Source organism: Penicillium angulare (genome assembly GCF_028827245.1).
Source record: "Penicillium angulare strain IBT 27051 chromosome Unknown utg000008l_segment0_segment0, whole genome shotgun sequence".
Taxonomy (NCBI): domain Eukaryota; kingdom Fungi; phylum Ascomycota; class Eurotiomycetes; order Eurotiales; family Aspergillaceae; genus Penicillium; species Penicillium angulare.
The window spans coordinates 823,649-838,228 of NW_026623167.1; the positions used below are offsets into that span (position 1 = coordinate 823,649).

Here is a 14,580-nt window from a genome sequence, read left to right on the forward strand (position 1 = left end):
CGCTAATGGCGATCCGTGATCGATCGAACAAGGGGATTTCACCAGATCGGTAGTTTTCATGCAGGAGAATCCAAACTTGGAAGTCTGTACTACCCTCAAAGTGTGCTTGGCAAAATCTAGCATGAACGTGATATGCATAATCTACATTCGGCCTATCCCATGCTATGATTTTCTTGTTTTCCATGCCAATTGATGCAATGCCTACCCAAACGGAATAATATTCTCCACCCCGTAGGAAGATTTATCCCGCATTCATATTAGTACCCACAAAAAGAGATAAAAACACTGTATCTGGCGTTTTCTCATGACGACAAGTGGCGAGCCGATTATGCAATTTTACGTGGATTCTTTCTAGGTTCGAATTCAGCCGGCCCGCTACATGCAGGTTTATGGAAGGCGCCGAGATTTTGAAGTTCTCGGGTCTGAAATATGAGGTAGTGATAGACATCTTTCTGCATATTATGGGTGTACTAAGACTTGGTTTGTGATCATGGGATGATTAGATTTGTATGGAGTATTCAAGCCGACTGCGTTCGGAAGTACCGCCCTTACAGCCCTTCAAGGGGGCGTGACTCGATTCAATAAGCGCTCTTGGCTTCATATGCGCCTGTGATCCAAATTCCAAAAAATCAAATCATGCCACAGAAAAATTTAGTTGTTACCAATTGAGATTTTTGTTGAACATGGCAGATCATTACCTGTTGGCCACTATCAAGGGGATGCGGTAACAGCTTTCAAAACAAGGATAGACCTGGCTATAAAACGACCCATGGCTTAGCGAAGAATAAGGTAAGTTGCTATGTTATCATCGAAGATTTGAAGAAGATTTAAAGCAAAATATTCAACTTGCTGTTTCTTTCAGAAATAAGACAAGGAGAGCACAAAGAAAAAGACTAAATTCAACAAGATGGCAATCACCAAGCTCAACTATGGAATGAGCCATGCCAAACATGGCCATTTCAAAACTGCTTCCAAAAAGTACGAGCTTGGTGGCAGGCCAGCTTATGCAGATTCAGCTGAAGCTACGTTCCTTGTTGCCTGGGCTGTGATTGTACGTGATTACTATGAGCAAGACAATCCTCAGTTCAGTCAGATCAAGCCGAAGCTCAATATTTGCTCTAAACCACCCATGGAAACCGGCCCGGACGACATTCGTTCTCAAGAGTGGATTTTTCAAATCGAGGCTGACTTGACTGGAAAGGATGCCTTGAGTTATGTCTCCCGGAAAATGGAAAGAAAGTACTGTTGCTCTCACTCGGAGATGAGTGGACCAACGGGAGTGTTCATTCGAAACTATTCCAACCCCCGAGAGCAAAGACATTTCAATGAACGATCTCAGGTTCTGAAACAGGTTCAGGTATGACTATATTATTTTCAATGTTGATACATCATCTGATCTAACAATTGACTTTTTATAGTTCGAAATTATTCTTTTGGTTGAAATTTTCCAGGAGAGCACCATTTTCGACATCTATATCAACAGCCAGAAAAGACCCGAATACCAACCCGGCGCCGTACTGGAGAGTTTCTCTAGGGTCTGCCGAGAAATCGCTTTCAAGCCAGAGGCAAAACTCTGCCAGCTCAACACATTGGGTTCCCTCGACTCCAAAAAAGTCTTTCAACTCAACGCGCGAGGAGCAAACAAAATACCCACGACGCCCGAGACCCTCCATTCCCTCATTGGGAAAAACTATGACTCCCGCCCGAATGATATTTCCCTTCTCTCTACTGAAACGCATATGACATACTCTGAACTGGGCGAACAGTCAGCCGCAGTCTCTCAACTGCTCACATTGAAAGGAGTCAAAGCCGGAGATTATGTCGCATTTTGCATGGAAAAAACAATATTCTCGATCGTTGCTGTAGTTGGAATTCTCAGAACGGGCGCCGTATACGTGCCAATGGACGTATTCCACCCCACTGGCCGCATTGCTCAGATTGTGGAGGAAGCCGAAATCCAATATGTGGTGACCGATCAAGTGATGAGACACAAGTTCGATGGTCTTCCCGTGGCATTAATAATGCCAGTTCAATCTGAGCAGAATGAAATCCCTGAAAACTGGGCAGCCGAAACAAACCCTGACCCGTCCAACCCAGTTTACGTTATGTTTACATCCGGTAGCACTGGGTCTCCCAAAGGAGTTATTCATGAACATGCGGCTGTTTCGCAGAGTCTGCTTGACTGTCTCGAAGATCTTAAAATCGATAGCTCCACCAGATTCATGCAAAGTGCCTCACTTGCATTTGATGCGAGCATCATGGAAGTATTCGCTCCACTGGTTGCAGGTGGATGCCTCTGCATGCCTTCCCAAGACGAAAGAAACGGCGATTTGGAATCGGCTATGCAAAAGATGGGAGTGACAGATGCCTGGCTCACACCGGGCTTGACAGCACAGATCAAACCTCAGAGTCTGAGTGACCTTCGAACTTTATCTGTTGGAGGAGAGCCACCATCTGCAGAGACTCTAGCTGTCTGGGCCCCACGCGTCAAATTCAATAATCTCTATGGAGTAACTGAGGCCGGCGTGTGGGACACAGTCAAGGTGGCCATGAAGGCACATGATAATCCAAAGAATATTGGCCGAGGCATAGGTTCTGTTGCGTGCTGGATTGTTGACCCGGAAAACGTCCAAAAACTAAGACCCTTCGGTGCGGAGGGAGAACTTCTTATCCAAAGCCCATATCTTGCCAAAGGCTATCTCAAAGACCCTGAGAAGGAGGCATCCTCTTTCCTTGACAGTTCATCTTTGAATTGGAGACCCATGATCCATGCTAAGAATGGATCTCGTCTTTATCGAACAGGTGACCTGGCAAAATTCAATGAAAATGGTGAGCTCATTTTCCTTGGTCGCCAGACCGGATTTATCAAGATTCGCGGTCTCCGTGTTGATCTGGGCGAAGTCGAAACTGCCATCAACTCGAATATTCAGCAAGGTCGCTCTGCAGTGGTTGTTTTAGATGCCGATCCCAGCAATATTGAGATTGTTGCATTCGTGGAAACAGAATCCCACCCTAGAAATGGTCTGGCAGATGAGATGCATGGACATCTTGTTGAAACTCTCCCTTCGTATATGATTCCCAGCATCTTCATTCCTCTCAAATCACTTCCACTTACAGCTTCAAAGAAGCTGGACAGACAGACTTTGAAAGTACAACTCTCCAAAATGGGGCAGAGAGACCTCCTTTCCTTCCGCAAAGGAGGATTTGAAGACGTCGCATATGAACCAATTCCCGAAACAAGGCCGACTGCACTTGATTTGAGTTTTGTTATATCCGATATGCTCAAGTGCAAAGATGAAGGCTACGCGATGTCTCTCGGTGGTCATAACTTTCCTTTGGACGCCGTGGGTTTGACATCTATCCACTTTGTCTCCTTGTTAAACACCATTCGCAAGAAATATGGAAAGAGTATCAAGATTCAAGATGTGCGCCAGGCTTCAATGAGTGTTTATGACCTTGAAAACCTTGTTATCAACGATCAAAGTCAAGTCCCAGCAAAAACAGACCAGAGAGACCTACTGGCAAATCTCAAGGAATTATTATCAACGATGCCCTTGGTACATGTTCGTGGAAAGACCCTGTTTCTGACTTCAATTACCGGGTTCCTGGGAAGTCAAATACTTCGACAACTTCTTGAGACAAGTGAGGTGGATCACATTATTGCCCTCGTTCGAGGTGAAACCCTAGAAGTTGCCAGAAATAGGGTTCAAGAGCAAGCAGAGATCGGAAAATGGTGGCGTGATGAATTCCACGATCGTATTGAGATTTGGCTCGGCGATCTCAACAAGCCCCAACTTGGCCTGGATAAGTCCAACTGGTCCCGATTATTTGCCGATGGCAAGCAGCGCAAGGTTGATGGGATAATTCACAATGGAGCAAAGGTTAACTGGATGGACAACTACGAGAATCTGGAGAAGACGAACGTCCACAGTACCGCTCATATCCTATCTGGAATGGCTACTATGTCCAATCCATTCCCTTTAGTCTACGTGTCTGGTGGATACATGCCCGCCGAAGAAGAAACACATCAAGAAATTGCCAAGAGTCTCTCTGATGCTTGTGGATATGACCAGACAAAATTCATGTCCGAGCTCCTGATTAACGAATACAACCAGCATTTGGAATTGGCCAACCCGATAGCCCCACGGGCGCGCACTATTATACCCGGTTTCATCGTTGGGACCCAAAAAGAAGGCATCGCCCATACGGAAGATTTCTTGTGGCGCTTTGCATTTAGTATCTCCAGACTGCAAGCTATAAGTAAAGATTTTGGTCATCTTACTGTTGCTGGAGTGGATCAGGTATCCGATCTCGTTTCGAAGATTATCTTGCGACCGAGAGACTACCCTGTCGAGACGATCAGACTTTTCGATGGTGTATCGACACCGACAATGTGCCGGGTATTGGCTGAGAAACTGAATATTAAGATACGACCCATGGAGCATAAAGAATGGATGAAGCTCCTACGCGAGGATGTGGAGGCAGCGGATTTTGATCATCCCTTTGCACCTGTCCTAGCATGGTTTGAAGAAAGCGTCTGGCAGTTCATGGATGGCCAAACCAATACTTGGAAGAACAAGTTCTATAACGAAGAAGATATTCTTAAGTCACTGAAAAGTAGTGTTGGTTATTTGAAGAATTTGGGGTATTTTGTCGATGGTGGGTTAGGCGCTAATGCTGAAAACGCTGCCATTTTCACGCGAACCAAATAATTGCAATTTGTTATTGTGTGGCTGCGACAAAATTTTATTTGTATTTTTCAGGCGCAAGAAAGATCGGAAATTTCTCAATAAATCAAATTGTTTAAATCAACGCTTGCTTCTATCATTCCTTCGTAATATCTATACAGTTGAATTCCTGTCATGCCGCCCGGGCATGATATCAGGGCATGAGGTGACCCTGCCAGTGGGCCAAGATGAATTTCATCTTTACATGGACTTGACTCCAGCCCGTGGAGTCAGGTTAAGCTTAAGTGGAGGCTTCTCCCAGAAGATATAAGACTTTTGCTTATGCCAATTGCAGTTAGGATCGGTCAGCTCCATGTCGAAATTGTAGACAAGCCGAGAGAAAACTAGGCGCATCTCAACGTACGCAAGGCTGAAGAGAGGAATTTAGTGAGAAAGCTTCAGACAATAAGAAGTAGCATTTAATACGTACTTGCGACCGATACAGTTTCTTGGACCAACACTGAAGGGCTGCAATGCATCCTTGTTATCGCTTGCAAAGCGGGGATCATTGAGGTGGCGCTCAGGGATGAAGTCTGTGGCATGCTTGAAGTTATACTCAGAGAGATAGGCAGCGGCTTGATGGACAGAGACAATTGTCTTTATTAAATATTAGTACGTTCTCGAATCAAGTGAAGCAAAAGAGTGGTTTGACTTACGTTTGGTGGAACCCAGTTACCAGCAATCATGTCACCTTGATCGCCAACAAGGCGAGGTAGGCTACCGGGGACAGGAGGATAGATTCGCAAAGTCTCAGTTAGGATAGCACCGAGGTACTCCAGCTTGCTGACACGATCAATGGTGATTTCATCCTCTGAGTTGAAAGCGCCTCGAATCTCATCTCTGAGTCTGGCCCAGATGCTTGGGTTCATTAACGTAAAGTATGTTGCCCCCGAGAGAAGGGTGGCAGTTGTTTCCGACCCAGCAACAATCATAGTGTTACCAGTTGAGTAGAGCTCCGAAAGGCTGAACGCCCTGCTTGTATCTTTATGCTTGAGGATATCGGCAAAGAAATCGGGACGATCGTTAGACTTCTCTAGTCTGGCATCAACCCTCTGACGAGTCCATCTCATATGATTCATTTTAGCTTCAATCAGCCTTTTCGGAGTGACATGTCGCAGGAGATGGTTGATGCCAGGAATACGCTTGATGACAGCCATATAGGCACCCGACTTCAAGTTATCGAAGATCACGCTAACCCATGGATGATACTTGCCGTTCTCAAGGCATCCAAAGGGTTCACCGAATGTCATGTCTCCGATCAAATCAAAAGTGGTAAAGTTATACCAGGAAACAATATCAACAGGACTGTCACAGCGTTCATACAAACGTCGCATCAGAAGGTCACTATATTTCTTCATAATAGGCTCTTGAGAGTGCAAAGATTTATCGGAGAAGGCGTGCGACAGCGCGCGACGTTGACGGGCGTGATCGGCATCGTTAGATGTAATGATACTGGGACACCCATCGAGGGGAGGTGCATAAAATCGAGCGTCCTTTTGTTTTTGCTGGTGACCTTGTCGGAAACCGTAGATTGACTTCCAGGCTTCGGCATCGATGAACTGGAGTTCTCCTGGGCCGACTCGAACTACAGGACCGTATTGATCATGAAGCTCCTTTGCACTTGCAATAGCGCGACCGGTGATAAATGTGTATAAGTAAGACGAGCGACTTGCTGCCATGTGCTTTGGGCCGGGGAACTTCGAGAGAGGATGGAAGTAGACATTGCGGATCCAGTCAGAGATGTAATACAGTGGAACCTAGAACACAAGATAAAAGTTAGTCTGGGTGTCTTGTGTACGTGGATTTATAAAGATAGGACAAATCCGCTAACCACTATGAAAATAAGCACTAATATAGTGACACCTAAGCGAAATGGCGGATTGGGAGCACTTTTGTGAATGTCAGCGATAACTGACATGGTGCCGGTTTTGATAGAGAAAAAATGATTTAAAAGAGGAATTCAAATTCTATAGTGCACATTGGGGCCTCCAGGGCTGTTTACAAGATTCAAAACAGCGATCATCTTGGATACTTATATATGAATTGGAATATTCGAGTATTGATGTGCAGATATGACATGGCTAGCAATCTTTCAGTGTTTCCATAAATTCCACAAAATACGTCATAAGATATTGAAGGAATCAGCATTCTCCACACCCTCATGCAGGACATACGTACGTATCGAAAGAGGAATGATAGTGACAGTGACAGATTTGAAGGATCACAACGGCGACATTATCTGCAGAGAGAGACAGGGGTCTACAGAATGGGGCGACCGGGTCGGGTGTCGTATTTATGAAAATTCAAAACTCCAAGTAAAGATCGACCTTGAGTGACCAATATGTAATATATTGCGAGGGGCGATTGGCCCACCTAATGCTACCCCAAAAGCTTGAGTATAGACAAGCAATAAGGGAACAGACAGTGGAGATTGATTTTAATAGCAAAGGCGGCAAATTTGTATCATAAGTGGCCCCTCATATGCATGATGAGCTGGCCTCGTCTTGGTGTCATTGGACCCCGAGCTGTCGACTGCAATCCTTAGGTCCGATACATTATCACTTTGACCCCGAGTGTCGATTTGGCCCCCCGGCCCGACGACGATCTTAACCCCCGGTTTTTCTATTTTCGAAGTCCGCTCCGCGGGCACCCTGGACCCTCCGACGTCGCCCCTGATATAATTTGTTCTCGTTTCGATTACTGTACTGGCCGCCAGGCGACCCAGCTCTGACAAACGAGAAGACGCGTACTCTTTTAGTAGTCGATTTCTACATATATGCCCGGAGTTATTTGATGTCCGTCCATTTGTGTTCGGGCTGCTCATAGGTGTTGATCTGCGTCGAAGGATCAAAAGTATTGCCTCCTACAACAATATTGATGATGCTAAAAAATATGTTGCATCATTCATGTTTCGAGACTGATATCTTCTCCATTGTGATTCTTGAAACCCTATAGCATCGGTGGACTAGTCGCTTAAAAAAGAAATTCGTATTCTGTGAATTGGTTCATCACTCGCGAAACCTGCCCTATTTTCTTGATCGCGCCAAGTGAACGGTTTGAACGTGAAGCAAATGGGGAAATGACCTACAATATAGGTGGGGAAAACGCTTACTTTTGCTGACCACGTCGATCTGGTTGATAACGGGGAACTCGTGCTTGTTTTGCGCCGAGGCTGCGACCATACAGTGTGAAGAAAGGTCTTCATAGCAACTTTTGAACATGTTGAAGTGGCGGGTGGCGTGCAGATCATCAAGTGACAATACCTGTATAGCGTGAACTTGAAGCTCGTGTGCTCTAGGCCCGGAGCCTCTCTTTGGATTGTACGCCCAAGATATCATTACTATTCATGAATATATTCGACTAATCCAAGTCCGAACCAGGGCCAATTGATTGATTGCCGAGGTTTCGAAGACCTGAATTGATTATATGCCAGCTTCTTCAGTTAATGATTGGTATATATCTCGTATATCTCCAGGGCTTTCATACATCAGACTTCATGTAAGACCTCGGGATCTGCACTCTTTCCTAATCGGGCAACGCTTGAGTGTATCATTACGGTATCTTACAGCTACACTTTGGATTGAATACCGCCTCCCCAAATGTGGGCTAGTGGCACCCGTCCGGAGTTATACGATCCAATAACCAGCCAGTCTGATAAGATGATCGTCAGTCTTGGGAGGCTGTGCATTTTGTCTGACATCTCACTACCGCATTTAGTTCTACTCATAGGAAACTCTTGGTACAGAGCCGCCTACAGGGTCATATTGCTGCCAAGATAGTCCATGGCATCGCCAAGGTGATATTACCCGGAGGGCCCTGAAAGTGGGCCGGGGCAACCAAATGATTGCCCCTTGGCAAGTGCTGGCTGTTTGCTTGATATTTGCCTCGTCTTTGTGCATATCCTACCGCACGCAGCTACTAGGCCACCCATCGTCCTTCCCCTCTCCGGCTAGCCTAGCTGAATAAGAAAGAAAGAGCCTAACCTCATTGGTCCAAGTTATGATAAAATCCACGAATCCTTTGTGGAAGGTCCTCTATGATGCATTTTCAGTATCCAGCTTACGCACGGCAGGCCTATTCAAGACTTGAGCAGATTGATATTGCCGATGAATAGGATAACCGATGAAAAGAATGGCAATATACGGATTTTTATGACGTTTGGCATACTGACACAAATGCTGTATGAACCTGCAAATACTGGGGACCCCAGAGCGTAGGGATTGGCTCTCTGAAAACGCCCCAACCAAGGTAGTTGTAACTACTTTTAGATAATGATATCATCATACTTTCATTGTAACTATCGTTGGGCTCATTTACTAATTTTGATTTAGAAAGCCTATGTCAGGGTACATACCAGAGACTATCCGACAGGCACGGGCGGCCTGAATATACGCGCCGCTCTCTACGGTACCATTATCAGCAGGCCTACCTTTCGCTTTCCCTTCGAATGGCTTACTGTTATCTGCAAGTAAGAGCCTATTCTCAGCATAATCGATGGAGCACATGGAATTGGAATGATCCCTCTGGACATGGAGCAGCTTCAGCCCGATTTCTTCATGACAAACTGCAACAAGTAAGTTTTCCTCCTCGGCTTATGAAGGTTTCCCATCTTTGACACTCCATTAGATGGCTCTACGCTCCAAGGTCCTGTTCTATGATGTACTGCCCCAAGCATAACCAGCCTTACATCCGCACAATTTTGCTTACTTCCTAGGGCTTTCTCCCATCGACGCCTTTACTGCTCGTCCAAGCCCCTATTCCCAGAACACCCTGTTCGAAGAATTATTTTTGTTAAGTGTAAGAACAAGTAATGATTTACAGATAAGTTGCCTTCCTACCACATTGAAATTCTGCCGAGAAGTCTGCGGTGGCAAAGAGGCTGTTATGACCTATTCTTGTGAACATGCTAACGAAGCGGAAGGTATGCTTGTAGAGTCTCTTGGCACGGAAGTCCTTCAAGAAAAGAACCCGAAGCTGGGTGAAAAGAGCAATATACGCGACTACTACTGTATAGTCCCTCTTCGTTTGCCCATTGGTTATATAAAAGGGGATAATGTGGCAAATTTGCCTGGTGCATGAGGCACCATATTGGAGAAGGATTGGGGTCGCGTTACAGCGTATATCCATAGACGGTTAATGGGTGATTATAAGACCTTTGTTCCTATCTTTGCGTATGGCGAATAGTTGTAGCTTCATGTTTGTGGCCAGGTGTATTTGGACATGAGAAGAATCATCTATGGATTCTATTGCAAGAAAGGAGAGCTGTACCTTTCCAAATATCTGGGAAAAGGTGCTATCTCAAATATATGGAGGACTCGAGAATATCAGAATTCTAGCTACTATAGTGAAATATAGCAGTAGACATAATTCCAAATCATACATTACACCACAAGAAAATAGTTTATAGGAACATCTACTAACTAGTATGTATTAGTATAACGATTAACAAACACAGGCTATGAGCATTGTACTAGTGGCCAGAAGGATACCTAGCTGCCCCGGCTGTGATCGGCATAGTTATAGCCTAGTCAAGCCTAGCGCCGGCATGGCCTTCCAGCATGCAACACAGTCTACCAATTATGCTCAACTCGCTAGCTCACCATCCAGGCTATCACGTTCGGCCGTATGGTGACTACCCACTGACCACCTTTTTTCGGCTCGCGTTCGCCCACTCGGATTCTCTAAATGCCCAGAATACTAGAAGTGTGATAGCAGGGCTCGTGAGCAAGAAGATTACACCGACATACACCACCGCCCAAGTGAGTTCCAATTCAGTGGCCAGGACTCGTCTGATATCGAGATGGGCAAATGCAATGAACGCAGCGATAGCTAGTTCCAGGAAGATGGTACGGGCATCCTGGACGGAGAATGTGCTGTTTTGACCAGAGCTGAAAAAGGTGATGAGTCGCCATACCAGCGGCTTTTCCAGCACTAACAACCCCCCTAACTGCAGAGTTGAAACGATCGTTATGAACCATTTGAGAGATTTCACGTGTTCATCCTTACGGACCATATCGATAGTTGGCTCAAGACCCACAATAAGTTTCAACAGGTAAGCGGTGATCGGAAGCAAGATGTGTGCAACATCCCATGCCAAGGTCGGGAATGAAGGCGATGTGAATGTAAGCAGCATGGGGACAACGTATGTCATTAGATAAGCGAAAGGAAGCACATTAAGCATTCCTGGGTCGATAATTCTAACGCAAGGATAGTAGAAAGGTCGAGGGCCGGTTGTAAGCGCAAATTGGCAGAAGTAAATTGGCGCAACTGTTTGCCACCCTAGCAAAAGAGAGAGAAGCCCCCAAGGCAGAGCGCTATGGTGATGATGTTAGATCGTTTGACATAGCATGGTAGCCATTTAGCGACTCAATTCAATGTTCTTACCTGCTCAGTGGCTTCAAAACAAAGCCTGGCCGATAAGCCTCAACAGTAATGATACTCATGACTGCCGTAACACTGATATGGAAATATAAGTTCTGAATCTGCGAATATGTTAAGTCTAAGCCCGATGCCATCTGGCTTTTCCTAGCCGCTGACTGTGCCGTCTCAGAACCAGCGAGCCAGTATACAATAAAATATCCTAGCGCGATCGCAGTGAACATTATTTTCCACCGGTCATCGGTCGCCTTGGGTCTTGTCTGAGGCAACAGCCCAGTCTCGTCTCTGGATGGTATCAAGCCCTGGCGAGGGGGGACCGGCAGATTCCTCAGTGTCCACAATGATGCATGGTTTCCGGCTAAAGCATTCCATTTTATTTGGGCTGGCAGTCTGGGTGCTAGTCTCAATTGGATGAACTTCAACGCAGGCTTGGCGAATGAGTCCATCGCATGTGTAACCTGGCCTCCGATGACATGTGCCAAATTCTCGGGACTTCTGGTTTGTTGATAGTCGAGAAACACCGCACGAAGGCGATCCTCATCTGGACTTTCATGGCCCTCTGTTATTGAGGCGAGACCATTCACCAAGTAGGCTGATGAGACGATTGCATCGTTTCCTCCCTGTCCAAACAGTGGCGTGCTCTGGCGAAACCAATCAGTCACAGGATTTATGATTTCAAACTGGCTCGCATTAAATGACTCACTTTATGCCAAGAATCACCGACCAACACCATTCGTTTATAAAAGCAGTTCGGAAGCATACCCTCTTCGATTGGGAGCAGTGTTGAGCATGTTCGATTTTGGTATATCTCCCCAAATGTAAGACCCGGGTATACGATGTCATCTTTGTATGTAGCGACAAGAGCGTCCCTATCCTGTTCAGTGTATCGTGGAATGGCATCACCTTGTGTGACTTCTTGGTTTCGAACAAATAGGCTGAAGTAGAACTTCCTGTCAAGACCACCCACACAGAGATAGCTGCGACCCTCCCGAAAGTTCTTGAAGCCTTGGTCTTGAGGAATGCCTTCGGGTGCTTTACCAATTCCAACCAAGGCTTTATACGTACATTTGAAGCCTGTAATCATTATAAGTACTCCGAGAGCAATATGTAAGTATAAGTAATGACGTACTGTCTTTTGAAAAAGATTCACTGCCAGGGTTATCAATTTCAGCATGACGCTGCATCTCTTGCAGAACTCGACTGTGGATGCCATCTGCGCCAATGACAATGTCCCCATCGAAGATATACCCATTCTCTAGCTCAACAAGGACCCCGGTCGTTGAACTTTCAATCCTTGATACTTTGCAGGAAGTGTGAATCTTTGATTTGCTCTCAAGGTTCTCAAATAAAATCTCGATCACCTGTCGACGATCTAGATTTTCATTTTTGTATCCGAGCCTATTTTCATGTGTGAGCATGCTGAAATAATGTTTTAAATTTGGTGGATTGTTTCTAACTAACAGCTCTTCCATCCAGGTGCCTAATTCAGGCATTTTGCCAATGAGATTTCCAAGCTCGTCGTATGAATCCAAAGCGTTCATAGGCTGGCTCAGCTTTTTGAATGCATCGTAACAGCCCAGCTGATCAAGGATTCGCAATCCATTTGGCAACAAACCAAGACAAGCACCGAGCTCAGGGGCAATATTCTCATGTTTTTCGAGGACAACAAAGTCGATCCCGCTGCGCTCGAACATGTTGGCCAGTGCCAGGCCAGTGACACTGCCTCCCACGATAATCACCTTGAACGGAGCCATGGTACCGTGATAGAGTTGATTGAAAAATTATGAAGAGTGTTGGGATCAGATTGAGCGTTCGACTGTACTCATATTTCAGCGACTCCGCCTGGGATTAGCCGATCCGGGCGATCAATTTGGGGGCCGCTTTGTGTTGTCTCCACCGCGCCCCGCGCCGCACGCCCCACGCCCGATAGATACCCGATGCAGTAGATTTAAGTATACTCGTCAGGATTTCTCTACCTGGGCACCTACTTGCTAATTTAAAGTATAGATTAACACCAGTTTGAATTTCTTAGTGTGTCGCGAGACGATGGATTCAGAAAGCTTGGTAAATTTGATCTACACCCCTATCTTGGGGCCATATGCGTGATTTCGTCTTCGACAAGGGTTCTTTGTCTGTCAAGGCCCACCCGGATAAATCGAAAATCATAAAACCTGATTAAGTGAATAGCTGAATCCTTATGTTCTCAGGTCAGCTGTCCTTTGTATCAATAGTAAAGTCCCTAGGCAGCTAAAGGAAGGAGACGAAATGGAAAGCGATCAATATAGGCGTAGTGATGATGAGGAGGAGAAGGAGTAGTAGTAGAAAGCTAAAGCTACGATATGTGGGATGAACGAGAGGTATGCGGCGCACAAGGCAGGCATGCATAATCAACAGCACATGTGCAGCTTCTAAGTGGGACATCCACACTTGCGAGTTTATAGTAGACATTTGTTCCCTTGCTGTATGAAAGCACCATGAACCCCACTATTTACATTCTCTCAATACTTCAGAAACATTTCATTCAATCAAAAATGTGCAAATTTGCTCATCGCTCTAAAAAACGCATATATGAGCTTCGTTCTGTGATCATCCAGCACAGTTGCTCAAGGCTGATATTCCCCATGATCTTGAATACATTTAAAGTAGACTTGAGCTCTCGAGACATCCAGTACCGGAGTTCAGCCGCCACCAGAGAGTCCATTCCATACGTGTGAAGTGGCTTCTCGATCTCGATATCTTCCTCCGGCATACGTAAAAGCCGGACCAGTTTATCTTCAATGCGGCGGCAACCAGCCTTGCTGCATCCACTTGAGAATAGCCCACGCCAGCGAATGCGGTGGCAAAGTCAAGCTCATCTACAACGTTTTGTGACGAGTTCGTAGCGCATCCAGAGCCGCTCTGCGTTTTGCCTTCGGCAAGCATTGCTAAGTTCCGAAACCGAGTTCTTGCAAACCAGGCTGGGCTTTCATTCCCTTGATAGCGCTGTACTGCCTTGTCTTTGCTCTGAAGTGTCTATCGTGGGATGTCTAGCCGAATAATTACCTGCGCGCGTTGGCTATCTGCAGGCGCCTGTTTGGGAAGAGTGCACATATGGGCTAAAGTCGAAAGGTATTCCCTCTCGCGGATACCTTGGTGACCAATTTTTGCCATATTATCCAAGGTATTACGTTTCTTCGCGACAAATCCAATACCTAGCATCAGGCCCACATCCAAGGATATTGCCGTCTGGCCATTTGCAACTCGGTATTGGGCCAGTGCATCCTGGAAAGTGCAAATACTCGTGTAATTTCATTGACCATGATTTCCAACTGGCCCGCCGACAGAAGACAGCATAATGAAGAAGTGCATGTCCAGTGGCAAGAGGCGTTGCAAGTTCCATGAACCGGCAACTTTGGGCTGAAAGACAGAGTGGAATTCAGCTTCAGACATACTTTCAAAAAGATTATCCTGTGAAATACCATGAGTTTAATGATAA

At 45.8% G+C, this 14,580-nt stretch overlaps 4 protein-coding genes across 4 annotated transcripts; 1 reads left to right on the forward strand and 3 right to left on the reverse strand.

Moving 5' to 3' along the window:
- Positions 1-907: 907 nt before the first annotated feature.
- On the forward strand, positions 908-4,712 carry N7478_011030 (uncharacterized protein; the record flags this gene model as incomplete). Its single annotated transcript, XM_056927244.1, has 2 exons — positions 908-1,357; positions 1,419-4,712. 2 exons carry the CDS (start codon positions 908-910, stop codon positions 4,710-4,712), a joined length of 3,744 nt encoding a protein of 1,247 aa, XP_056774292.1.
- Positions 4,713-4,928: 216 nt separating this feature from the next.
- N7478_011031 (cytochrome P450) lies at positions 4,929-6,645 on the reverse strand (the record flags this gene model as incomplete). Its single annotated transcript, XM_056927245.1, has 4 exons — positions 4,929-5,097; positions 5,158-5,324; positions 5,384-6,484; positions 6,559-6,645. 4 exons carry the CDS (start codon positions 6,643-6,645, stop codon positions 4,929-4,931), a joined length of 1,524 nt encoding a protein of 507 aa, XP_056774293.1.
- Positions 6,646-10,408: 3,763 nt separating this feature from the next.
- On the reverse strand, positions 10,409-12,859 carry N7478_011032 (FAD-dependent oxidoreductase; the record flags this gene model as incomplete). Its single annotated transcript, XM_056927246.1, has 6 exons — positions 10,409-10,424; positions 10,475-11,041; positions 11,112-11,746; positions 11,809-12,179; positions 12,235-12,503; positions 12,567-12,859. 6 exons carry the CDS (start codon positions 12,857-12,859, stop codon positions 10,409-10,411), a joined length of 2,151 nt encoding a protein of 716 aa, XP_056774294.1.
- Positions 12,860-13,650: 791 nt separating this feature from the next.
- N7478_011033 (acyl carrier protein) lies at positions 13,651-14,027 on the reverse strand (the record flags this gene model as incomplete). Its single annotated transcript, XM_056927247.1, is given in 2 exon segments — positions 13,651-13,845; positions 13,857-14,027. 2 exon segments carry the CDS (start codon positions 14,025-14,027, stop codon positions 13,651-13,653), a joined length of 366 nt encoding a protein of 121 aa, XP_056774295.1.
- Positions 14,028-14,580: the final 553 nt, after the last annotated feature.